Below are 24896 nucleotides of genomic sequence, written 5' to 3'. Positions count from 1 at the left end.
CAGCTGGCAGCTGTGGTAGCCCCAGCATCTTCTCAAGTGCCCATTTCCTCAGGTCCATCTGGCCAGGTTTAGCCTCACCTGCATCCAGCCACAGAGTAAAACGAGCTCTGCTCTCTGTTAGACACCGTTTGTGTGGTGAGCAAGGAGCAGCTGAGTTGCTATGGTGAGGATTAAAGCTGGAGACCTTGAAAGAGGTACAGACCTTCTGTTGTAAACGTGGTGGGATGTGGCAGTGGTGAGGACAGATGCTCCCCAGCATGGCTGGCTGTGGCTTTGCCAGCTGCAAGGTGCCCTGAATCTGCAAAACCAGAAGATCTCTAAGTGCAGAGATTATCAAATAAAGTTTCATGGCTGCTGCAGGGATATAGTTTGGTCTTTGCCCTTCCTGGGTATTTTGGGGCAGGAAGCCTCTGCTGGGCAGACAGAGGTAGCCACCAGCAGCTGTCACAGTTGTGCTGAGTTTGGTGTGGCTGTCCTGAGGCTCCCAGCACACTGCATGGCTGTGGAGTGCTGCTCCAGCCAGGCTGCTGCTGTTGGGCCTCTCTGCTTTTTCCTACACCAGCTTTGCACCAGCTTTCATTAATGACTCTTGGCCAGGGATTTGTTTTGGTTAATAGGAACAGGATTTCTTCCATGCTACTTTATGGTCTGACTAAGATGGGGTGTGCCTCCAGCAGGCAGCAGTGGTACCAGCAGATCTCTGGGGGAAGAGACCAGTGGAAGACTCAGATTACTGTGTTTTCAAAATAAATTTGACCTTTAAAACACAGCAGAGCAGCCGGGACAAATAAACCCTTGGAGCTGGTGGCTTTTGGGTCTCCTAAGTCAGGCTGTTCAAGCTGCCAAACATATTACTGTGTTTACAGAACGAGCTCCTACTCATCATAAGATGCCATGGAGGTGTCCAGGCTGAGGGAGTGAGTTGGCATTTGGGACCAAGTGCAGCTCCAAAAGGACTGGTGTAGAAAGATGCCAAGTTCAGAAATGCCTGGAGTTAATTTGTACTGGAGATGCACAGCAGAAGAGCTGAAGAAAGGCCTTAGTGGGATAACTGGCCCATTCCCCCATCAGTGCAGACCTTCAGGGGGTTTGTTTGGTGGTTTTGCAGTGCTGTCTCTGAATACTGGCAGGGGTAGAGCTCCTACCCTTTCTCATGTCTCATTTAACAGAGCTCAAAATGAAAAAATCACATCTTTTCTGTCACCTTGATCTTCCTAAATGGGGATTTCTGAACCTCTCACAAAGTACCTCCCACGTTAGGGCTTTTTTGGGGAAATCCACCATCTCCTGATGTTGCTCTAACAGTAACATCAAATGCATATAGAAAAAAGTCAAATGAGGAAGTCTTCTGGAAGGTCTTTATGGCCTTTTTGGTGCCCTCAAGACCTTGCTGCCATCCTTTGCGTGTCTCCCTGCATCTGTTGGACACTTGGGTCTCCTTTTTCAGGAGCTGACCAATTTCCTTCTCTGAGGCTGAATCTTCTTCCAGGCAGCCAAAGAGATTTAGATTTGCAGCTGTCTTTAATTGCAGTGGAAGTAAAAATGCCCAAGCCAGCTTTGAAACCGGGACTTTCATGGGAGCGGAGTTGCAGCTTTGTTTTCCCTTGTACAGAAAGTTGGTCTCATGAATTCAAAATGTGCACCAGAACTAACCCTCAAATTAGGAAATTAAATATCAATAGATCCAACAGCACTGCAGAAAATGTTTGTGTCATGCAGAAGAGTGAATAGGCTTGAATATATTTTAATTTTTCCCTATATATACATATATTAGATATATATAGTTCCCTAATCAGCCTTCCATTTGTTGCTGGCACAAAATGAGCTTTGATGCACTGGTTTAACCACCAAAACTCCAGCTGAGCTGTAGGAATAACACATCCTGGGGTCAGGAGCTTTAGGGATCCTGCATGACAAATCTCTGTGCAGACCCCTTGGCAGCAGTGGGCAGATGGAGTCAGAGAGGGCTTTACATAACCTCATTTTTCTGCCAAATTGTGGATTTTTCTCCTTTCTAGGTATAAAATGAAGGTCAGATCATTACAGGGAATGTACCAGGCAGATCTGAGCATCTTGCTGTTTTCATTTGAGGTTCCAGTTAGTGCACTTACTGAGCTGGATGTTCAAGGGATAAAAAATTGCTGAAGCTCCTGTAAATGTTAACCAGCAGAACACCACCGACTAGAAGCTCTTATAAAGTGATTAAAAAAATCAGCAATTAGTTGTAGGTAAATTTAATTTATCTAAAGTGGTGGTTTGTTATTTTCTTCTGCATGTGCAGTTGTCTTATAGCTTGTAGGAACCTGTCATCAAGATGACAGCCCCCTCACAGTTGTGTGGTCCATAGGGACACTGCAGTGGTCCCAGCAGCATTCCTGCACCCATCTCCAGGGAGAGCTGTGTTTCAGCAGCTCCTGTAGTGCAGATATGAGCTAAACCTCATGTCCCTCTTCTTTTTCTTTGGTCAGGATGCATGCAGGGCTCATAGTTTCTGAAGCATGCGATTCCTCCTGCATGGGGCATCCCTTCATGGTGATCCCAAGTAAAAGCTCTGCACTGGTTCAGAGCAAATCAGATCCCTGTTTGCCATGGTGGGAAGTTCTGACCCAGATTCTCTACCAGTGGGAAACACCTCTCCATGCTCCAGTGCTTGGTGTGTCAGAAAAGATGATGTTCCAGCCACAGTCACTCTTTCCCTGGTGGCTCAGATAAATGAGCCTGTCACAACAACGCAACCACCTAGAATATTTGTTTTCATTTGTCACTTGGAATTCCCCTTCCACTTCATCCCTGGCTCATGCTGGTGTTTGGGAGCAGCAAGCCAGGGTTTCCTGGAGCTTCTTCTTGCAAGTGTCAGTGCCTGTCTGAGCTCAGGGGGTTCAAGGGGCAGCTGCAGCTCCCTCATTGCTCGTAGCCCAGGATGTGTCTGATCTAGCAAAGTGAGCTTGCTCTTTGAAGTCCTTGTTTCATGCCAGGCCTCCAAGGGCCTCCCCACCAGAGGTTTTGCCTTTGTGTGTCTTCTCTCATCAATATTTAAAACCTGTCATATTGGTGCAGTGCAAATAAGATCCTGTTCTGGCTTACAAGCAGCTACATATAGCTTTACCTGCAGAGTTATATAAATGCAGCCCTCATTAATTGGTGCTCTTGCCTTGCATGAATAATGGATCTGGATAGTGTAAATACACACAGTAGTTTCAGGCTTGGAGAAATGTGGGAAGCGTGCTCTTGCAGTGGGAGAGGGAGGTCAGAAAAGGAGGCAAGGAAAGAGAGATCTTAGAATCTTTCATTTCTTTTTCTTTTTTTTTTTTTTTTTTTTTGTTTTGTTTTGTTTTGTTTCTACATGCAGTTGTTTTCAGCTGCATCTCCCTGATCCAAATCCCTCTTTCAGAAATGGTCCACATCATCCTAGTACTGGGGAGACTGGGGTTTTGCCCATTGCAGTGCCAGGTCCTCTCCAGATGTTTGCCAGCTGCTGCAGCAGGGCCATACAGGGAAGGCAGCTGATTCAGCCCTGCTCTGCTGGGCTGCAGTGTTCAGCTGAAGGTGCTGGTAATGCTACAAATGGTGACAAATGACCTGCCTATAATGTGACCTGACAGATGTGCTGTGGAGCTGCAGGGCAGTGCTGCACTGCTGGCCTCCATAAATGTGTCTGTGGGATCCTGCTCAGAGCCTCAGCCCCAAGAGCCTGCCTGCAGCAGGGTGCAGGGGGCCTTTGAGTATCCAAAAGAGCATCAGGCCTGGCTTTGAAGGAAAGTGGTCCCAGTGGGGCTCAGTTCTCATTCCTGGAGTTAAATAGGCTTTTAGAAGGCTGCTGGTGAGCTTCTGTCTGGAAGGAAAGGGGCCAGAAGTGGGCCAAGCTCACTGGGGCATGTGGTACCCAGGAAGGATGGTGTGCTACTCCCTCCTTGAGAAAATTGCTTTGCATCCTTATTTGGAAGGATTTGGATTTGTTCACCCACTAGATTAGAAATGAAGACCATTTGGGTGATTTTTATTTAAGAAATAGCTGTGGTATTCAGGGCCTTGCCTCCTGCCAGCCAAGCATTATGTGCTTTATACAGCAGCGTGATAGTTTAACTAAAAAAGCCAACCATTAAAACCCACCCCCAAACCAGTGTGGCACAACTGGGACTGGAAGCTCAGGGTAACATTTATTCTACACATTAGTCTGAAGATCTGTGCTTCAGAGGTCATGGGAGCAGTGACCATCACCTAAGGAGTCAGAGAGCGCTGGCAAAGCCAAGAAATCCAATATATCACCAGGATGCTGCAGAGTGCCCGTGTCTGGTGGTGAGCCCTCTGCAGTTTGTAGTGCAGAGTCCCAAAAGCTTCACCCAGGCCCACATTCCCCTGCTGCCAGTGAGGACAGGCAGACACAGAGCAGCACATGCATCCCTTGCCCACATGGGCAGTGCCAGTGACTGTGCCTGGCGTGGGACACGCCGCTGTCTGCAGCTGGCAGGTTATTTCAGGTTGGAGACAGTTTTTCCTTGCCTGAGGCAAGTGGAGCAGCACTGGTAAATATTGCTATAGGTGGCACTAAAGCTGTGCTGCAGCTCAAGAAAATCATTGGAGTCCATGTGGATGTTACCTGCAGGTGAGGAGGCAGCAGCAGAACAGGCTCCTGATGGAAATGCTGGGGAAATGTTTGTTTCAACATCTGTAGATAGATTTATCTCCATGGATATCTATCTGTAAAGATATCCTGGGATGTGTATCTCCACAGAGACACAAATATATAGAATATGGAGGAAAATGCAGTATCTCTATAGGTGTCTACAGATAGGTACAGATTTTAAATCAGTCTATGCAGTGCAGGTTCCTGCAGAGAAGCAGTTTCACACGGAGGCATCTTGGCCTCTGGAATGCTCAGCCAGCTCTTCAGTTGCTGGCTCCAGCCTCCCCACGATTTACTGAATGCATGGCAGTGCCAGCATTCCCACTGCAGTCTGCTCAGCCACCGTGTGTCGGCAAGGGAGAGAAAAAAGACAGGAAAAAAAAAAACAAGGAGAAAGAAGGGCCGGGTTTCTGCTTCAGCGGGTGCCTTCCCGTTGGCGTGAGGCTGCATCCAGGGGATGAAGGGGATGATGGAGCCAGGGCAGGCAGCTCCAGAGCCAATCCCGGCATTTGAGTGCCCTCTGCCGATGCTGCATGTGGTGCTGCAGTGAGGGGCTGCCCTGGCCAGCAGCCTGTGCAGCACTGCAGCACTTTGCTGCCAGCCCCTGCTCCCGGCATGGTTTAAGCTGCTGGAGGAGTTAGGCTGGGTTAAAAGCAGGCGTGTGGGGGCTGCAGGTGCACCCCGGGTGACTCACAGCAGGCTGTGGGTTGTTATCAGCCCAACTCTCCCTGTCAGCAAAGGTGCTACAGAGTGGAGCAGGCAGTGATGCACCCAGGAGGGAGTGGGGCAGGCATGACCTGACAATAGCAAGGGTGTCATCATGAGATTTTCTGAAAAATCCTCTCTGCCCAGGATCTTCTCCTGGGAAGATGAGAAGCCTTAGCTTCTTCATGTTTTGCTGCTCTGGAATGTGGTCTGGAGATTGTTTATCCAAACACGTGAATTGTTTTTAATTAATGACCAATCCCAGTCGAGCTATGGTCAGACTCTGAGGAGTCAGTCACAAGCTTTCATTATCATTCTTGCTAAGCCTTCTGATGTATCCTTTCTCTTTCTTTAGTATAGTTTTAGTATAGCATTCTTTAATATAATATAATATTATAAAATAATAAATCAACCTTCTAAGAACATGGAGTCAAATAATCACCTCATCCCTCATCTTGGGGACCCTCACAAACACCACATGAGGGAAGTCTCATCCTGCTCATTTGGTGCTTCAAAAGGGAAAAACCCTTGGATTTTGAGTCTTCCTTGTTGGTTTCTGGTCTCAGCAAACATAAAGAGGGATGCATTTCCCTCTCAGTAGGCAGTAAGTCCCCTGGCTCTGTCCCTCGTCCTCTTGGGTGGGTTTGGAACTGAGATGTGTTACCTGTAGGCCATGGGCTCGTGTAGCTCCCAGGTGTCCGAGGCCCCATTAACCCCCTGGCTGGCCATGCTGGGACATGGGGACCATGCACTGCCCCCATGGCTTCATCTGCAGGTGGGAGAAGAAATGATTTGGTTCTGGCCAGGAGGATGCTGTGGGTTCTCCACAGCTATTGCCAAGCTCCAGAGTGCGTGAGGATGGAGTGCCATCAAGGCGTCCCTGTACCACCAAATGATCTCCTTGGATGGGTGGGAGCACTCTGGGTCTGTGGGCCAGGCAACACCCCAAAAATGATGAGAAAAAGGACTCTGAGCTCGCGAGCAGAGGGATGGGGATGCTGAGCGGTGCCTCCTGCCCCCCACAGCAACAGAGGCGGGAGAAGGAGCTGCGGAAGCAGCAGGAGCGGGAGCAGCGCCGGCACTACGAGGAGCAGATGCGGCGGGAGGAGGAGCGGCGGCGCGCGGAGCACGAGCAGGTAACGGGCTGGGAGCGTGGCCACTGCCTTCAGCACGCCTTCCTCTGCCTCTGATCAGAGCTCTTCTTGTAAACACTCGTTTTTTACCACTTGAGAGCAAATTGCTTAATTGTTAACGCTCTGTGTGTCGCTTTCACTGCTGTTGTTTATTTCTGTGTGGATCCACTCGCTGGCCCGCAGATGTGAAGGCACTTGATGCAGGTTTTCCACGCCCGCTTGTTGTTTGGGTCAGATTTCTTTGTTATTCTTGGGTAATGTTTGCCATTCCCCAGTGGTTTCCATTCTTGTAGAGTGGTGTACACCCTGGGCTCTTTGGGCAGGGATGGAGGGTGCCAGGGCTGATTGATCAGATCACTTGGGCGGGGCGGATGTGGGTGCCCACCTCATTCTCCTTCCTCTCCGGAAATACTGGCTCTTTTACCTTCTCTCTCTTTTTCCTTTGGTCCTTGCTGCCCATGCCTCCAGGAGTACATCAGGCGACAGTTAGAGGAGGAGCAGAGACAGTTAGAGATCCTGCAGCAGCAGTTGTTGCAGGAGCAGGCGCTACTTCTGGTAAATGGGAGGCCACGGCCACGCTTGCCGCTTTCTGCTCCTGTGTGTCCGCATGCCCTCACGTGCACCCGTGTCCCCCCACTGCCTCCTGACATGCCCAGACATGGGGGACACTGCTGTCACCACCCTACTTGGAGCCTCCTGTCCCGCTCCATGGCTGCAGCATGCCTGGATCCCCCGTTCTGCTCGGGGCTGGCTCCCCTCATGGTGCACGGCTCTCATCGCGTCCCCTCCGCAGCATTGTCATGTGTGTGCCCTCCTGAGAGGAGCAGCCCTGGTTGCTGCTGTGGAGTTTTGGAGGCTGTTTGCAGCACGTTGGGGTGTGTTCGAGCTGTTGTGTGCCTGCATCCATCAAACCCACCCTGCCATGCTGTTCTTCATGTTCTGAGTGAAGGCTTTTGTTTCAATTTCCTTGAAGGAACACTGTCTGTTCCCTTGTGTGCTGTTTGCATTCTTGATGTCCTCTTTTTTATATAATTTGGGTTTGAGTTATCCTTTTTACTGCTGGTAGCTGTCTGTTACTCTTACTGCATTTTCTTTTAATCTTCTTGTTGGTTGTTTTTTGGTTTTTTGTCTTGCTATTTTATTTAGGAAAAACAAAAGCCCTCACACAAATAATTACCTTTTAAAAGGGCTTCTCAAAATTTACTCCTTTAAACTCAAAGAGCTGCAGGGATTCAGAAAAATCACATCATTGGCTTTGCAGTCTGGCTTTTCTCAAGATCAATTAATTACTTCTACAGAGGAGTTGGCTTCAGTTGAGTTTTGTCTGACCATAAAATGGTTTGGGTTGGAAGGGACATTAAAGACTATCTCTTTCCAACCCCCTGCCATGGGCAGGGACACCTTCCACTAGACCAGGTTACTCTGGGCCCCAACTTTACCAGGTGATGTTTGGCACCTCATTGAATTGATCCTTCATTTCTCTATCCAGAAAAACCTGGGCGAAGTCAGTGGTAACTCCTAAGCAAACATCAGCCCCTGGGGGTCTTGCAGGGTTTCCCTGACAAGGCAGCACTCACATCCCCCATTCCTCCCAAACAGGGCAGTTCAGTGGCTGCAAAGCATCACTGGCAGAGTCACAACTCTGAATTTGCTGGCTCTGCTGTCTCTCCTTGGGGATGCTTTACAGCTCAGTCCCCAGCGTCTTCCAAATCAGCGAGCTCTGCCAGAAAACAACCTTTCAGATGCTCAGGCCCCGTTTTTGACCCAACCAGATAAATCTGCAGGTTGCAGGCTGGCTGGGCACCTTGTGACTGTGTTTTCTCCTGGGCAGGAGTACAAGCGCAAGCAGCTGGAGGAGCAGCGGCAGGCGGAGAGGCTGCAGAGGCAGCTCCAGCAGGAGCGGGACTACCTGGTGTCCCTGCAGCAGCAGCAGCAGCAGCAGAGGCAGGACCAGAGGCCAGCAGAGAAGAAACCCCTGTACCATTACAAAGAAGGGATAAATGCCAGTGAGAAGCCAGCGTGGGCCAAGGAGGTAAGGGAGAGCAGGGAGGATGATGGTGCTCATCTATATCCGCAGGGCTGGGTCTGAAATACACACAGCAGGTCTTGCTGCACAGGGTGGGGACCCAGGAGATGCCCTCAGCTCTGCTGGGAACACTCCCAGCTCGGTGCAGTGTGTCTGGGTTTGTACAAACAGGGGGAGGTTTTTCCATGAGGGCATGTGAGAAGGAGAATGGATCCCTCCTGGAGGGGTTCAGCCTGACTGGGGGCTTGTGGACATAGAATCGTAGAATTCAATTAAGGGGTTGGAATGGACCTTGAAGATCATCTCCTCGTTCTCCTTCCTGGCATGCCCACAAGTCTGCAGGGGTAAGGGGTGAATGCAGAGGGTGATGGTTGTGAGGTTCTTTGCTGAGCCCTAGTTCTGCATAGGCAGGGGTTGGACAGCTTTTCCCCCAGGCTCAGGGCTGTATCCCTTGGGGTTGCTCTTTCCTGATTTTTTCTGTCAGACAGAAAGAGGGGATTGTAATAGTTGTGAAATCTTGAATATTAGTTATTGCCTGTCTGAGTAGTCTTGAAAAGAATAAGATGTGCATTGTCTGTAATGCAGATTCAGGACCATGTGCTAACTCTTTTCCTTAATCTCTTTGTGGTGACTCCAGTAAGACTGGTGCCTGCTCTTGCTGTTAATTTTTCTAAAGTTGCATCATCATTCTCCAGCCCTTTCAGTGAAAGAAGAGGTTTGATAAGTGGGATTGCAGATGAGGTGTTCCAGATGTGCTGAGCTGCCTCTGATGAGAGAGGCTTCCACCTGGGTGGTTCCTATGCAGCTCTGTGCAGAACTGGGTCACTCTTGTCCATCTGCTGGGGTGCTGAGAGTAGGTAGTGGGCAGGGAAAAGGGAATAGACTGTCTTTTATTGCCTGGTTTTAAGTAAACCCTCTAGAATATTGCTTAAGTACTTCTGGCACTGTCTGCAAAACTTTAGCAAAGGTATATAAAAAGAATATTATTTTTTTATCTGGGGTGAAGGAGAAAAGTGCTGGATTTAGCTTTCCCTTTCAAACACAAAGGCCCATTTCTTCTGTTTCATGGGGCTGGCATGTTTTTGATGCTGTCCCTGGAATTAGGACATTGGGAACTGCACAATGTTAATAAGAGCAGCAGAACATGGCCTCTTCCCCTTTGCCAAAATCATAGGGAAGATGAGGTTTCCTGTTGTTGGGGAACTTCTCCAGCTTCCACCAATTAGCTCTCCAAACCATTTATTCCTTACCTGTGTCACTCTGTCTGGTTTCTAATTAAATGCTCCAAGCTGTGGCATCTTTCTGCTGTTGGGAGCAGTAGTTTGATGTACTGCCTCAGCAAAGCACCCTTGGGAATCTCCCAGAATGACTCCTCTTGCCTCCATCCTGTTTTATCTTCTGTTTAGTCCTACTTTTAACACAATTCAGGTACTTTGCTGCATATATTGAAGGCCCACCTTTGCTGGCTCCACAGATAGATTTGTGCTGATACTTAATGAGCCCACCGTGGTTTTTGCTATGGTTTAGTAATTTCCATACCCAACCCATGCATGCTAATTTAACAGAAATATTGAGACTTTGTTTTCCTGTGGGAACAATGAAAAGACAAGTCTGGTGCTCAGCCTACAGTTTCTGGAGGCTGTGTAAAGCTTATTTGGATATTTCCTGAGGATTTTGCATTATATCCCATACTGCCCTTGTTTTTATGCTTTTTTGTTCTCAAATCTTCTCTCATAGGAGCTTGATCACCACAGCTGAGCCCTCCTCACAATGTGCCTATCTTTGCTTTTCACACCTCTCCTTTAAGCACACATTTTCCCACCTCACTGGTTTTCACAGGGTGACCCCAAGACCCTGCAGGAGTGGGATAAAGCATCAGAGTGAGGCCGTGGCCACTCACCTTGTGGTGGTGTCCCTGCATCCCCTGGTTAAGGGACTGGCCTGTTGGTGATGACAAAGCTCTGGGTGAGGAGCCAGCCTGTGCTGCATCTCTCACAGCTTGCCCAGAGCCCAGACAAGGAATTCTCTTGATGCTGAACGAAGCAGTCTGAGCAGATAGTCCTGCCAAAACGCATGGATGCACATTCCCTTCTGCTGCCCCTTCTACTCATCATCTTGTTAGCTTCCAGGGTTATCCACTGGAAGCTAACTTGGGATGTAGCTTGGATGCTGTCCCAGACCTGTCCTGTTTTTCCAGACACATCTCTTATAATTATGGACTATTTGGGCCTTTTAGGAGATCATGTTGGGACCCTCTGGTGATCCAGCCAGGGATGTGGCATTAGCACTCTGAGCTGTGGTCCTGTAATTAGCAGCTCCCTTTGTTAGTGACTTTTTTGTTATGGATCAGTATTTGCTGAACAAGCTGTTGCAGATAGCCAGGGAAAGCTTGGTCAGCTGAAGGATGGGTTTGGGCAGGAATGTACCACACATGATTGTGCAGAAAGGAGGGGACAGGTTGAATCAGACATTTTCCACATGGTGGCTGGCCCCTGTGGTGGTTTCCCACTGTTCAGAGCTTCCCTGAGAGCACTCAGGGCTCAACTGTGCATCACAAGCTGTTCTGTTCTCTACAGCAGCCAACACCCACATCAGCTCCTCTTTCAATCCCGTGGCTTTTATCCTGCTCCCCCTTTGAAGTGATGTATTAAAACATTAGCAGCCTCTACTGGGACTGCACAGACACTGCTAAGGATGTTTCCTATTTGGGGGAATCTTGAGTTCAATTAGAGATGGTCTGTACTGGAGCAGTGATGAGCTCCTGAAGGGTTTTGCTGCCTTTCTCCCCTTTCTGCCTAACAGTGGAACCAGTAGGGCCCCACCAAGCACGGCTGGAGAGTCCCAAGAGCATCTTTTGCTGTGCTGGTCCCACAAGGTGCAAGTGAGGAGATACTGGCAGTGGGAAATCAAGCACCTTTCTTCTTCCCAGTAGCCAGACATCCCCATTTGATCTCTCTCCTGCCTTCTCCTGCACACCAGCTTGGAGATCCTCCACGATCAGCTGCACCTTAGGGTCTGGTGTTGTGCCTGGAGCAGCTGGGGCGTGCGGCGGCTCCGGCTCCGCCTGTCGCTGTCACTGCCAGGGCCTGGCTAAGAAGGAGATGGCCTGGAGCAGCCTGTGACCCAGCACTCGGGCTGCTGCTCCCTTTTCAAAGGCAGTTCTCCTTCCCACCCTGCTCCCCTTCTTATCCTGTCCCCTTCCTTGGGCACTGCTGAGCAGAGCTTTGCACGGCCTCTGCTCGCTGGTGGGCCTGGGGAAGTTGTGGTGTCATTCTAGGACACAGCAGTGGCCCAGGTGGCCCCTCATGAACCTAAAAAGTAAACAGTCCATAACACAAATTTATTTATTACCTGGATTTTACTCTGTCTCATGCTCAGTCTCTGAAAAGGATTCATTTTTATTCATATAACGGTTCTTTTGTTTCATGAGTATTTACTTAAAGAGCTGTGGTTCTTGCCAAGCAAACCTGTTGTAAAGATTGCCTTTTACTGTGGCATCATCCACACTGGAATTGAGACATGCTAGGGGTATTTAACACTTTAATGACTCATAAATAAAATACACATCAGATCTCAAGGTATCAAAAATTCTGCATAGCATATGCTGCCTGAATATTAATGCACAGCCTAACTGCAGGATGGCACGGCTGGGTGAGCTGAAACCACCGTGTTCCCATCAAGGGTAGCTGAAAGCAGTGGGCTTTGGGTTGATGTTCTCTCTCAGTAAAAGAGGTTTTTCCCCTCCCATACGTGACAAGGTACCAAACTCAGTAAATTCAGATCAAAGCCAACATTTTTCTGGCTGCCATGTTTATTCTTTTATTCAGATCAAACAAAACTACCCATTGTGGTGTTTATAACAGTGAAGGAAAATGGGCCTCTTGCTTAAAGATCCATTTGAGAAGAAACAAGAGCTTCTCAGGAGTCATCTAGGAACATCTCTCTGAGGCGTGCTGCTTTTTCTTTATTTTTTCTTTTTGCTTTCTTTATTTTTTCCATTTCATATTCAGAAATTAATTAAACATATAAATTCAAGCAGCCCTTTTCATACCTTTAAAACGCACTTCTTGCATTTGATAATCCAAGTTTGATGGAAAACTTGGATTCCATGATCACAGAATCACTTAGGTTGGGAAACACCGCCAAGATCATCAAGTCCAACCTGTGACTGATCACCACTTGATTAAGCAATAGATATGATATACCTAAGGAGAAAAGAGCTTTCTGTATGCCTATGCTACCTTGGATTCCCATTGGAATGGGTTCCCTGGGGCGCTGACCCATCCCCGTGTCGCGCAGGTGGAGGAGCGCTCGCGGCTCAATCGGCAGAGCTCGCCGGCCATGCCCCACAAGGTGGCCAACAGGATTTCTGACCCCAACCTGCCTCCTCGCTCCGAGTCCTTCAGCATCAGCGGCGTGCAGCCAGCCCGGACCCCGCCCCTGCTCCGGCCCGTGGACCCGCAGGTAATGGTTCTCCCCCCCTTGCCAGGGTGCTGGGGCTGCTGGTAAGGAAACAAGAGTGGATGGAAGGGAAATAGCATCTGGCTCCCTGGTTTCTCAGCCTTAAGCATGTTCATGAGTAAGAGCAGCATCTACATGCATGAATGTGTTCCTCTTGTCACCTCCATGTGTTAGCAACATCACGCTGTGTTATACCTTCCTTTGAAGCATCACGTACTGGTTACTGCTAGAAACAAGCTGGAGGACCAGGAGGAACTGCTGCTCTGGTCCAGTGCAGCTGTTGCTCTGATCCTCTTTGGATCTGGTTAATATAAAGGGCTAAAACCACAGAGCCTGGTACAAAAGACCCGGGATGCTTTGATGCTGAGGATCATCAGAAAGAGGTTTTGCTTTCTTTGCCGCTTTGATTCAAGGTTTTGTTTTGGTTTTCCATTGAGTTGACATCAGTCACAAACACATCTGGAGAGGGCATAGATCACCATGACTGTCACAGAAGAGGGGCATTGTTATTTTAGAAGTTCCTCCCAGCCATGAGGTCTGCAAGTACTCTGCCACCAAAAGCTGTAGGAGGGAGTGTCAGTGCTGGCTCTGGTCCAGCCCCTGGAATTGCTCCCACAGATCCACAGACTCCAGCAGGGATTTTAGAGGGAGGTGCAAAGCCTTTGCTCCAGGTTCAGCTGGGCTTTCTATGGAATATGTGCCAACTAAGTGCCAGCCACCTGTGGCACCTCTAGTACAGAGCCAGCTTTAAACAAAAATATGCAGGAAAGCCGTGAAACATACTTTTTTCTATGCATTGGGAAAGTGGGCAAAACCCCACTTTATTACCATCCCTCTGACTGACTAAATAATTTTCAGTGACCTTCTTGGTGTCCTATACCATCAGCAGCTACAAAGACTTTTGTTTGTCAATAAAGTACTCATGAAAGAGTTGCTTGAAGCCCAGAGCCCCATGTCAGTGTGTGTGTGTATACTCCTGTACCCGTGAGACATGGACACGTGCAGAGACCTGTATGTAGAAGTTTCAAATAAAAGTCACAACCCTCTTATATCAAAGGAGTGCAGCTTCACAGAGTCCTGGGAAGAAGCTCTGATTTCACAAACTGTAACCTTGTGATTTTCTCACATTTCTCAGAAGAGATATCCTTGCAACCTGTAGGGCTAATCCATGGGAGCCACCAAGACCTATAGAAGCTCATGCCTCAAGATGTTTTTTAGCCATCTATGCCTCAGAATTCCTGATGATTTTTTAATCAATTATGATTTATTATCGTTTCCTTCTTTTTGTTTTTTTCATTTTTAACATGGAAAATCCATGCCAAACCTCATAAGTACAACCACAGAGGTGCAGGTGTAGGAGCTGGACTTTGAGCCAGCAGCAGCAGAGCCTGGGGCGGGCACGGCGTGTGCGGGAGTTTGATTTTTAACAGATCTTGCCTTGAAGTGATGTAAGTCAGAAGTTCCTGAAACCAAGGCAGTGCTGATCTCAGACCAAGGGGGCTTTTCAGTGCATCCAAAGTGCTAATCAAAAAATTTTTTTTTTTAAATCAAATTTTAAAATTTTTTTAATTCCTTTTCTTTTTTTTTTTAACCCTCCATTTTGACTGATAGTTCTGTTTTGACTTGGTGCTTAGATTCCACATCTGGTCACTGTGAAATCCCAAGGAAGCTCCTTGTCTGGGTCTCAGTCACTGCATGAACAGCCTGCAAAGGGACTGGCTGGGTTTCAGGAGGCTCTGACGGTGACCTCTCACCGCACTGAGATGCCAAGGCAGAACTCGGACCCCACCTCAGAAAACCCTCCTCTGCCCCCTCGCATTGAAAAGTTTGACCGAAGTTCTTGGTTACGGCAGGAGGAAGACATTCCACCAAAGGTAACACAATCACTCCTCACTTTCAGCACGTCAGAGGCAATCCCAGAGCTGAGTCCCTCTGGCAAAGCAGAGTGGGCAGGACTGAGCCCACCCAGAGGCTCTGCAGCAGGGGCTGACCTGCCCAGGGGCTGCATTTCTTCAGACAGGGTTTGCAGGACATGCTGGGAGCTGCCCTTGGCTGCAAAATGGCTGCAAAACAGCACTGCCCTCCAGCAGAGAAAGTTCTAGAGCTCAGACAGAGGCCAAAACAAATTAATCTCTTCTTTCCCTTGGATAAAAAACAACCTTCTGCTTAAATAGAATTATAGGAACATAAAATTTGTCATACTCAATAAGACGAGTCCTTTTTAGTCCAGTACCGTGCCTCCAGTTGCAATCAATATTGATGGAAGACTTGTAAGAGCTCCAGCAGCTTTATACATTCATTGACATTTTGGCAGTGTCTGGCAGTACCTCTTTAATTAGGATTCTTCTGGGCCAGTATTTCGATTGTGTTGTTTATACACCTTCACTTTGGAAGAATTATAACTTGGCCATTAAAGTTGCCCTTACAGTGAATCAGTGCTCAGCCAGGAGGATTTTACAGAGGAGAAATGATTATAAATTGATTAGTGACAGGGAGGCAGTATTTGTCCCTGACTGAGAGGCAATTTTTCTATGTATTTACAAAGTGAGTGACTTGCCTTTTGAAGAGCAAAGTCGCAGTCACCAGGTAAGCCTCCCTGTGCAGGGGATCTGTGGTGGTGTCATGGGTGTTAGTAATGCTCCTGTTTCTGCTGAAGCAAGAGGAGACATCAGTGCTCTGCTGAAGGCAACAGCAAGCCAACAGCTCCTGGAACTGTCTCTGTGCTTGGCTCCTCCATAGTGCAGGAGGGGGTGGCTGGCTGCCTGGTTTTAACCTAATTAAGAAAAAGCCCCTGCAATTTAATGTTGGCTTTTGCCATGAGTCCTTTGAGAAGGACACTCAGCCGCAGTGATGCCCTGCGTGGTGAGACCATGGCTGCTGGGGGACAAGCTGTTCTCCAGCCCTGTGCAGTATTTTCCCCCTTGGCTGAGGGAAAATGGTCTCTGGAAGGGATCCCCACCAGATCACATTGTTGGTGCTGCTGTTGTGTTGGCAGCACCACCCAAGAGGAGCCTGACTGCACACTGGGCTGCCCGAGGTGGGTTTGGAGGCAGGAGAGAAAGGACTGCCCTGAGAGGCAGGGCTGGCTGTCTGCGTGGTCCAGGGTCTTGTTTCTGCCAGTGCTTGTGGCTGGATGCTTCAGAGGAAGGTGGAAAACTCCCCAAGTCCTGACTGCAGAGTACCCTACCTGGAGGGGAGACTGCTTTGTACTGGGACAAGCTGCAGCTGGTGATGCTGCAGTCCAAGCTCTCTAAATCTTCTCTTATCTTGCCTAATGGAACCGTGTGTTTGCTCTTTAAAAAAGCCAAGCCTAATCCTTTTTCTTGCTAATCCTGACAAGCCCTTAGGCTTTCTGTTACCTGGTGCAGGGTTTTGAATGGTGAGTATTGTCTTGCCTCTCCACATCACCTGAGGTGCTGGGGGGTGAGACCACTGCACCTGTGACCATGCGGTGATGCCTGAACTCCCACGGGATGAGAGTTCCAGGGTTACCTGTCACTGCCCCTCTAGGCTGTGGTTGGCTTTGGGTGCTTGTGCTGAGCCCTTCTGCCAGCAGCAAGGTTTGGGCAGCGGCATCTGGAGCTCAGTGAAGGTCACAGTGTTTAATCCCAGTGTTAGGTGGGTCAGTCTGGATCTTCCCACTGTCAACCCTCTTGTTTGTTCACCAGTCAACACCTTCTGTCTGCTGGCATGTGTCATACCTGAGCTAGATAGAAAACCTCTGTTGTGGCTGTTGAAATGCACTTCAGTCTGAATTTTACCTTAAAAATTACTTTTATGGGTTTTGTTAGATTTAAATTATATATATATTTATGTGTGTATATGTGCATACGTTTCTTCTAGAAGTAAGTGCCCTGTTTGGTGGTAGCCAGGCTGCTCTGGAGGCTCCTGTGCCAGGAGCATCCCTGAGAGCACCATTGCATCTGGCTGCTGCCTCACACTCCAGTGAGTCCTTCTAAAAGCTGAGAGCCTTGTATTTTATAATTGCCCTAAATACTGCCTTTCTCTCAGTGGGAAATGAGTTGTAAATCAGCCTTAAGGCAGAGCTGGAAGGTGATCTGTGATGGCTCAGGTGAGGGGTGGCCCAGACTGGGTGACTGCAGATGTCTCCATTCTTTTCCAGGTGCCTCAACGAACCACTTCCATATCCCCTGCCCTGGCAAGGAAGAACTCCCCGGGCAATGGCAGCGCCCTGGGGCCACGGCTGGGCTCCCAGCCCATCCGGGCAAGGTGAGGACATGGAGGGATCAAGGTGAGGGCATGGAGGAGATGGGCAGTGTGGAGGTTTCAGTTGTTGGTTTTTCTGAGTCTGGATTGAAGGCTCTTGAGACAGCAGTTCGTATTCAGACTCAAGTGTTTATTATTTCTTATCAGTAAAATAGTCTCACTACTGGGAGTTTGGCAGCTTTTCATTAGAAGGCACAAAATGGCCAACAATCTCTTGTTACAAGGTCTTTTAAGACTAAACTATCCGGTTAAGAACTGACACCTGGATTATTTTCCCTTTTAACCCAATAATTGATCCCAAAGAGCCCCCAATGCAGACTTCTCTGCCCAGTTACAAAATGCCACCCAAACTCATGGAGAAGGAGGAAGAAGAAGCATGAAGAAGGACAACACTCTGTGCCCTCCATCTTCCTTCCATCCACAGCACACTAAAAATCCCAAAACCTCAATTTCTCACCAAGTGATACACCTGCACTGCTCTCTATAATCTATTTCACACTTTTGTGGGTTCTAGTCCATCTTGAAGTCTAGGAAGCTTGCTCCATGAATGAGGGTCAAAGTCAGTGCTCCCCTGGGGATCAGGGCACTCCAGAGCAGACAGAGAAATATTCCTAATGCCCTGGGTTTCCACAGGGCAGGAGTGACCCTGGTGTGCCACTGCTGCACTGCCTGGCATCGCCTGGCTGGGAGCACAGACAGGGGCTGGGGTCCAGCCCTGCCTTAGCTGACTGAACACCACAGCATTTGCAAGGCTTCTCTTGTGTCTGGGATAAATTTTTGCATCCATTAGTGATTTGTACTGACAAAGCTTTGAGCACTGGAATCCCTGGAGGCTTTGCTCCCTTGGCTGAATTAATTCCTGAGCATTGCAAGGTTTGGAGGTGGATGCTGCATCTGCTGCTGCGGAATCAAACAGGAATTTGGGTGCTCCCCTTAGTGGAATTGGGTCCTGGTTCTCACCTCTTGCATATCAGTGGATCCCTATAAGCCAGTGGGGAAGTCTCAGTGGTACATTCCATACATTTCTTATGTATCAGAGTGGTTTTTCACAGATAATGAGTGAGGAATGTGCTGCAGAACAGACACTCATACATACAGCTTGCTGAGGTCTTCTCTAGATGTAGATCAAGGATTAAATTCCTTTCAGGTGCCTAGGACTGGGCCTTCAGCTCAGCCAGATCCAGCTCTGGCACAGCAGTGAGCCCCTAGGAAGGTGCTGTGCCACTGCTGTGGCCCCATCTCTGCCGTGTCACAGCTGTCCCTGGGCATGTTTAAAACGAGCAGGGAAGCTGACAGGCTCTGCTCAGAGCTGGATGGAAAAAGCACAGCTTAGTCATGCAAGAGCTTGTCTCTGATTCACAGAACAGACCTCAGACAGGCAGATCCCGGGAGAAACGCGCGTTCCAATTAGCCTTGTGTGAGGGAGCTCCTTGGCTGCTTCTTCGTGCCTTGTCCTCAGAGGGTGAGGTCAAAAAGTGACTGTGGGGATGTTCATGATGTGTGCTGTCACCAGAGTGAGCGTACGCCTCCCTTTCCAGCTCAGTGCCCCCTCTGTGCTTCAGCAAACTCACAGCCCTGAGTCGCTGGCAGGGCCAGCAGTAGGAGGAAGAGAATTTTTTGTTGTTCCCTTTTTTTTTTTAATTAGAGAAAAAGCATATCATGGTTTGTTGCTCTTCTTTGCCAAAGGCTGAAACATTTTGAATTCTTGAAAATGTTGTTCTTTTAATTAGCTGTTGCTTGAAGGACAGTTTAAAATGCAGAGGGATTTTGGACGATGTAGTCTTTTTAAATGATGGTATTGAAAGTAAAAAGGATAATGAAAAGCTGGGATTCAAGTTCAAGGTTGCCCACTGTTTCCTGCACCCTCACTGTCCCAGTCCTGGTCAGTGCAGGTAAATACATAAGTTGCAGTACAATGTTTTCAAATATACTTCATTGGTTAATTTAGCTAAGGATTTCAGCCATAGAGCATGAGCTGTAGCCTTCAGTTTGATGAAAATTGGAAATTATTAGGATGCTACCACATGTCCATTAAACTTAAGTTCTCATTGAAATTATTTCATACTTTATTTCTCCCACAGTGATGTAATATTTTTCCTTTTTCCCCATTTCTCCTATTGGTTCTTGATTCTCCCTATGCACAAATGCAAATATTACGAAAATATCCCTTCTTATTTGTACCCTGTTGTGACAAATGAGGGAATATTTACTACACATTTTAAAGAGGCCTTTGAATAAGATCACTTCCAGAAACATTGTATAAAACAAAATTGCCTAACTCTGCATGAACATCTCTTCTCATGTCATTTCAATGCCAAGTAAGAATTCATTTCCTAAAGGCATCTGATACCCAGAGAGATATTAGTCACTCCTTGTGAATCAAGGGCACTTTTTATTCCAGATTTATCTGTGTTCACAAGGGTGAGAGAAATCAAGGAGGAAAAGTGGATATCTGATGCAAGTTTGAAGTGAAGCCATGAAAATCGGGGACTGTGAATTAAGTGGTACAAGAGATCTGCAGCCTTGCTGCAGATTTGAGATCCTTGCTTTGCTGAAGTCTTTGTCTAACACAAATTCCTGCTTTTATGAAGAATTTTGGTGGCTAATTAGGTAACTCCAGCTTTGCAAATCTACAGTCAGGGAATTGTGAGCAAGGAATCTTTTAATGGTTGCCAAATTTTACAAAATAAGAGCGGAGAGCCACTCCAGGCAATTTTGTGGGTTTTTTTTTTGTTTTGTGGTCATAGAGCACCCAGAATTGGTGACCTCAGCCCTGTCTCCTCCCTGTCCAGAGGAGGACTCTCCTGGCCTTTGCTGCCACCCCTGTCAGTGTGGGAAGGGTCTGGAGCCCTCGGGGTGGGTGTGACCCTGGCTGATGGTGCCTCTCCGTTCTGTCCTCCTGCAGCAACCCAGACCTGAGGAGGACAGAGACCATCGTGGAGAGCCCCTTGCAGAGGACCAGCAGTGGCAGCTCCTCCAGCTCCAGCACTCCCAGCTCCCAGCCCAGCTCCCAGGGTGGATCCCAGCCTGGCTCCCAGGCTGGCTCCAGCGAGCGCAACCGAGTCAGAGGTGAGCTTGGGAACATCCCTCAGCAGCAGGCACACCTTGGGAGGCTTCCTGACCAGCAGCAAGGGCAAGAGGCCTCTGATCTCATGCTTGTGTTTTAAAAAAAAATTTAAAATCAAAGGATCCATAATTTCTAATGTGCTTTTGTGACCTGCTGGCCTCTTTGCAAACAGAGTTGCCAACAGCCCCATTTCCCTGGAGGCTGATATCAGATGGCCACAGCATCTCACTGCCAAGTGGCCCTGGCAGAAGGAGATGGGAGTTATGCTTTAGGGTAAACAAAAAAACAACTAGTGTGCTTCCTGTCTTCATCCACCCAGGTGCACCTTTTCTGATGTGGTTTCTTTGGGAGTGTGTTTCACTTTTAATTGATATATATTTTTTGGGAGCTTCATCTTTGTGCCCGAGATGGGGTCAGAGGAGTGATGGAACCTGTAAGAAGCTTTATCTCAAATGCTTTCACCAGGCAGCCGTGCTGACATGGGGTTTATGTGTGTAGACAAATTGTTCCTTCTCATCCTAAAGCCCCTCTTAAAGATGTTCCATTCCCTGTTTAATGGCAGTGGAGTAGTGGAGTTGCCACAGCTCATACAGCCACTCATCTGCATTCTGGCACAGCCCCACAGTTCCATTCCCCAGGGCTGAAGAACTTTAAGACAAATTCTGCCTCCACGCGTTGAATATTTTATGACTTGGCCATAAGATGATGGTGTCTGTTGTTGAAACCATCAGTCCTCTAGGTACTCAATAAAAGGAGTTTGTAACTCATTGTCATTTCGGGTTTGGTTTTGTTTCTACTAATGAGGAATCCTGTGACAAATATTGTCCTAGCGATGTCAGATGCTACCGAGCTTTTCATTTATCACATGCCCTGCTCTTCTGCAAAGTAAATTTGTTTCTCTAGTAGAAAAGAAGCAGTAACTCTGTGAGAGAGCTGTTGGTGGAGGCTGGGCAGGATTATGGCTTCTCTTGCTCTGTTGATGGAGAAGCAGAAAGGAGCAGGAGTGTTTTTCAAGACAGCAGAAGCAAAGTGATGATGAAGTCCCAGTTCCCACCTGTCCCAGGTGATGCAGTGGCTTTTGGCAGCGTTTTGATTCCCACTCTCTCCACATGCCTTTCACCAGGGAATGCCAAGCCTGAAGGGTCCCCTGTGCTCGCCCATGAGCCTGCCAAGGTCAAGCAGGAGGACAACAGGGACGTGACACGACCGAGCCGACCCGCTGTGAGTCCTCACTTCCTTCCCATGGGAATGCTGCCAGCTGGCTTGGCCACGTTTCCCTTTGGTGCGGTGGCACAACCGCGGGGACCCCAAAAACGAGGCTAGCACTGCTGCTGCTCCAGCTGAGAGACTGGAAAGCAGCAGTACAGCAAGAGCCCCTGGGAGATTTGAATGCTTAAGAGAGTGCATGAGTTTTTACCAGGAGCCCAAGCCTAGGGGAAAGCACTTAAGCCTGTGTTTCCAGGTGAAGCAGACGCTTAAGGGCTTCGCTAGCTTGGGCGCGGCGGTGGCCGATGGCACATGGTTGTGTTCCGTGCTGCATGTTCCCCGCAGCACCCGCCAGGGATGCTCTGCTCATGAAGGCTGGGGAACCAACCAGCCCCCAACAGCCTTCCCAGCTTAAAGCCCCACCTGGTAATGGTCTCTGTACACTCCCCATCTATTATTCTGAGCAAAATCTCATCCGAAGTGTTTCCTCCTGGTTTAATGCTGTTGACATTTGTATCTTAAAACTGCAGAGTCGGCCTAAAACTATATGAATTTCCACTGCTTCTCTCTTTTAATGTGTATTAATGTTTTGTTGATGATGTTTTTTTTCTCTACACTCCACAGCGTTGAGCTAACAATTCTAATTTTATTTCTAACCTGCTTGCCCTTCCTCTGGCTTTTTCCTGTCCTGATCTGTTTCCTCTGATGCTGATTATTCTTCCTTTACCCACAGAGCTATAAGAAAGCTATAGATGAGGTTAGTGATATCTTTTCTCAGTGGGTCATGCCTATGCAAGGTTGACTAGTTAGTGCTTAATTCTGAGCTGGGTTTTCTTGGTGCTGGCGTTGATAAAGGTGGCGATGCGGTCTCGGGTCGGACGGGAGAGCAAACCGGTGGCGTTCCGGCGTTGGGAGCCTGACTGCGGGGAGGGGACAGCACTGCTGGTGTGTTCTGCTCAGCCCTGGGCTGCCCAAAACCTGCTGGCCACGCCACTTGCATGGAGGCCAGGGCAGAGGCATCCCAGCGTTCACGTGGGGGACAGGTGGTGCTGCCGTTGTTGGAAGGAGAAGGAGCGAGAGCGGAGGTTTCTTGTGCCGGTGGAGGAGGTCGGGCAGCCTGGACCCCTCGCCACATTCTGCTCTCAGCCACAGCCCCTGGCTGCCTGCTGATTTCAGTGGGGCCATCAAGTGCTGTTTGAACTGTGTTCTAAGCCTAATTCAAAAAAAGGCATTTGAAAAACAGAGCAGTGGGTTGTTCATTCTCATGGACCAGCATCCACTTGCAAAGCCTGTCAGCAGAGCCATCTCGGATGTTGATGGCAGTGCTGGTCCTCATTCATCCTCTTAAAAAATAAGAGTCCTGAAGTACACCTCTTTCACTGTGGATAATATTTTAAATGTGCATCTGGCAGTGGTGAGTGTTTAAACATTCATGGGAAAAGACCCAGCATTCCTGATTTAACATCGAACTTGCCTCACACACTCATCGCTGTAACTGCAGGGCTGTAGGAGAAAACACTGGTTTCAGCAGCCTCTTCTGCAGCCTCTTTCCTCTAAAAATAGAAGATATGAAAGAAGGAAGATGTGCTGGTTAGTTAACTTGTTCTCTTGGATAAAATATGAGCAGTACATTTTGTTTAATGAGGTGCTTTGTTAAGAAAAAAGCACATAAATCAGTGTCTAAATAGAGGCAGCATGTGTGCTGAATTCAAGCTCAAGGAGCAATGTGATTTCAGAAACCAATCTGACTTGATTCCAGCAAATATTAAATCTAAAGAAGGCTTTGTAATTAAAAGTAATTAAAGAGCACTGACACCGCTAACTTATGTTATTATGTCACCCTCAGTAATAACACTTGGAACATGTGTGGAACTACAGAGCACTTTCTCTCAGGTTGTCAGATTGGTTTTGGTCCAGGAGCAACTTGGTGAAGCTGTTTAATCCTACAAAGTGCTCATTACTTAAACAAAATGATAGCATCAAGGAATTAACCATCCCGAGGCAAAGCTTTAACTAGGAAATGTGAGTTATCTGATGATATTGTCTGGGAGTATTACCGCTCTTATAACTTTCAAAGTAGTTATTAAAAAGTAATTAAGCTGATTTTTAAAATATTTTACTATCTTCTAGTGATGGCCAAAAAAGGCTGATAGGGTGCCTTGAAGCAGGTTAGAAGTGGAAGGTGCAAAGAAGAAATAATTTTCACAGTCCAGTGCTGTGACAGGGAGGAGTTTAGTGCTCGTCCTGTGCTGCAGAAGTCCAGCTGCAGTTTTAAGAGGCTCTTACACAGTCCTAAAATCCCTTTTAAAGTGAGAGGCTCTAATTCAATTCAAAGGCAAGTGCTCAATAAAGAGCATGCTTGATACTCTAGATGGAAAGCATTGTTAAGCTGCTCAAACTGTCACTGATTCTTATTTAGGAAAAGAAGCAGTCGTATCATAGAAGCTGCTACAGCACTAATTAAAATAATTAGTTGTCGTGACTGCAGATTTGACTCTATTTCAATCTCAAACATGTTGGCATCGAAAAGGAGCTCTTGAAATACCACAGTCTCTCTTTAATCATGGTAAAGAACCTTTCTTTAAAGGTACAGAGACCATTTGGAGGGACACAGAACTACAAAATCAGAGAATGGTTTGGGTTGGAAGGGACCTTAAAGTTCAACTTGTTCCACCCAACCCTGTACATAAGCAGGGACACCTTCCACTATCCCAGGCTGCTCCAAGCCCCATCCATCCCGGCCTTGAACATTTCCAGGGATAGGGCAGCCACAGCTTCCCTGGACCACCTGTGCCAGGGCCTCAGCACAGTCTGAATAAAGAATTTATTCCCAATATCTAATCTAAACCTACTCTCTGTCAGTTTGAAGCCATTCCCCTTTGTCCTGTCACTCCATACCCTTGTCCAAAGTCCCTCTCCAACTCTACTGGAACCTCTTTAGGTGCTGGAAGATGCTCTGAGGTCTCTCTGTGGTGCCGTCTGAACAACCCATATAAAACCTATCACAGGTACCCACTGTGAAACAGGGATTGATTTTTTTAATTCTTTTTTTTGAAGGCCTTTTTCTTTTTTGGGATGCTTATACTTCTGGGTCTGATGCAAAGCTCTCCAAAATCCAGGGTAGTCTCTATGTCAGAGCCTGGACTGGGCAGACCTGGGAGCAGAATGTGTGGCTGTCACCGGGAGCCTGTCGGGAGGTGTGGGTCATCAGCAACCAAAGCACAGATTGCTTACAAAACATTCCTCCTTCACCATTAAAAACCAAACTGGGTTTGCATCTCAGCCATAGAGCTTTCTCCATCCTTTTCTTCACACGTCAACAGGATAGATTTTAAGAGCTCCTTTTGCCACAATAGTTAATATTGCCGTAGTCGCCCTGCTGGAACGGTAAACTGGAAATGCAGTAAATGAGAGTATGGCCGTAAGACAATTGTGGAATTTAGTCTT

At 47.9% G+C, this 24896-nt stretch overlaps 1 protein-coding gene across 4 annotated transcripts in view; it reads left to right on the top strand.

The window, feature by feature from the left end:
• The window catches only part of TNIK (TRAF2 and NCK interacting kinase), a 149575-nt gene that overhangs the window by 105017 nt on the left and 19662 nt on the right, over nt 1-24896 (top strand). For 2 of the 4 annotated variants that reach the window (XM_030226942.2, XM_050977928.1), the window contains exons 13-20: nt 6355-6465; nt 6931-7017; nt 8294-8494; nt 12788-12952; nt 14584-14823; nt 17073-17179; nt 20082-20245; nt 21367-21464. In XM_030226942.2, coding sequence (XP_030082802.2) covers nt 6355-6465; nt 6931-7017; nt 8294-8494; nt 12788-12952; nt 14584-14823; nt 17073-17179; nt 20082-20245; nt 21367-21464 — 1173 coding nt within the window. The remainder of the gene's footprint in view (nt 1-6354; nt 6466-6930; nt 7018-8293; nt 8495-12787; nt 12953-14583; nt 14824-17072; nt 17180-20081; nt 20246-21366; nt 21465-24896) is intronic. The other 2 variants (XM_050977929.1, XM_030226943.2) reach the window with 2 other exon arrangements.

Source organism: Serinus canaria, chromosome 9, assembly GCF_022539315.1.
Source record: "Serinus canaria isolate serCan28SL12 chromosome 9, serCan2020, whole genome shotgun sequence".
NCBI lineage: Eukaryota > Metazoa > Chordata > Aves > Passeriformes > Fringillidae > Serinus > Serinus canaria.
The sequence above is the reverse complement of the archived record's forward strand: the minus strand, read 5'-3'. Positions and strand labels throughout refer to the sequence as shown.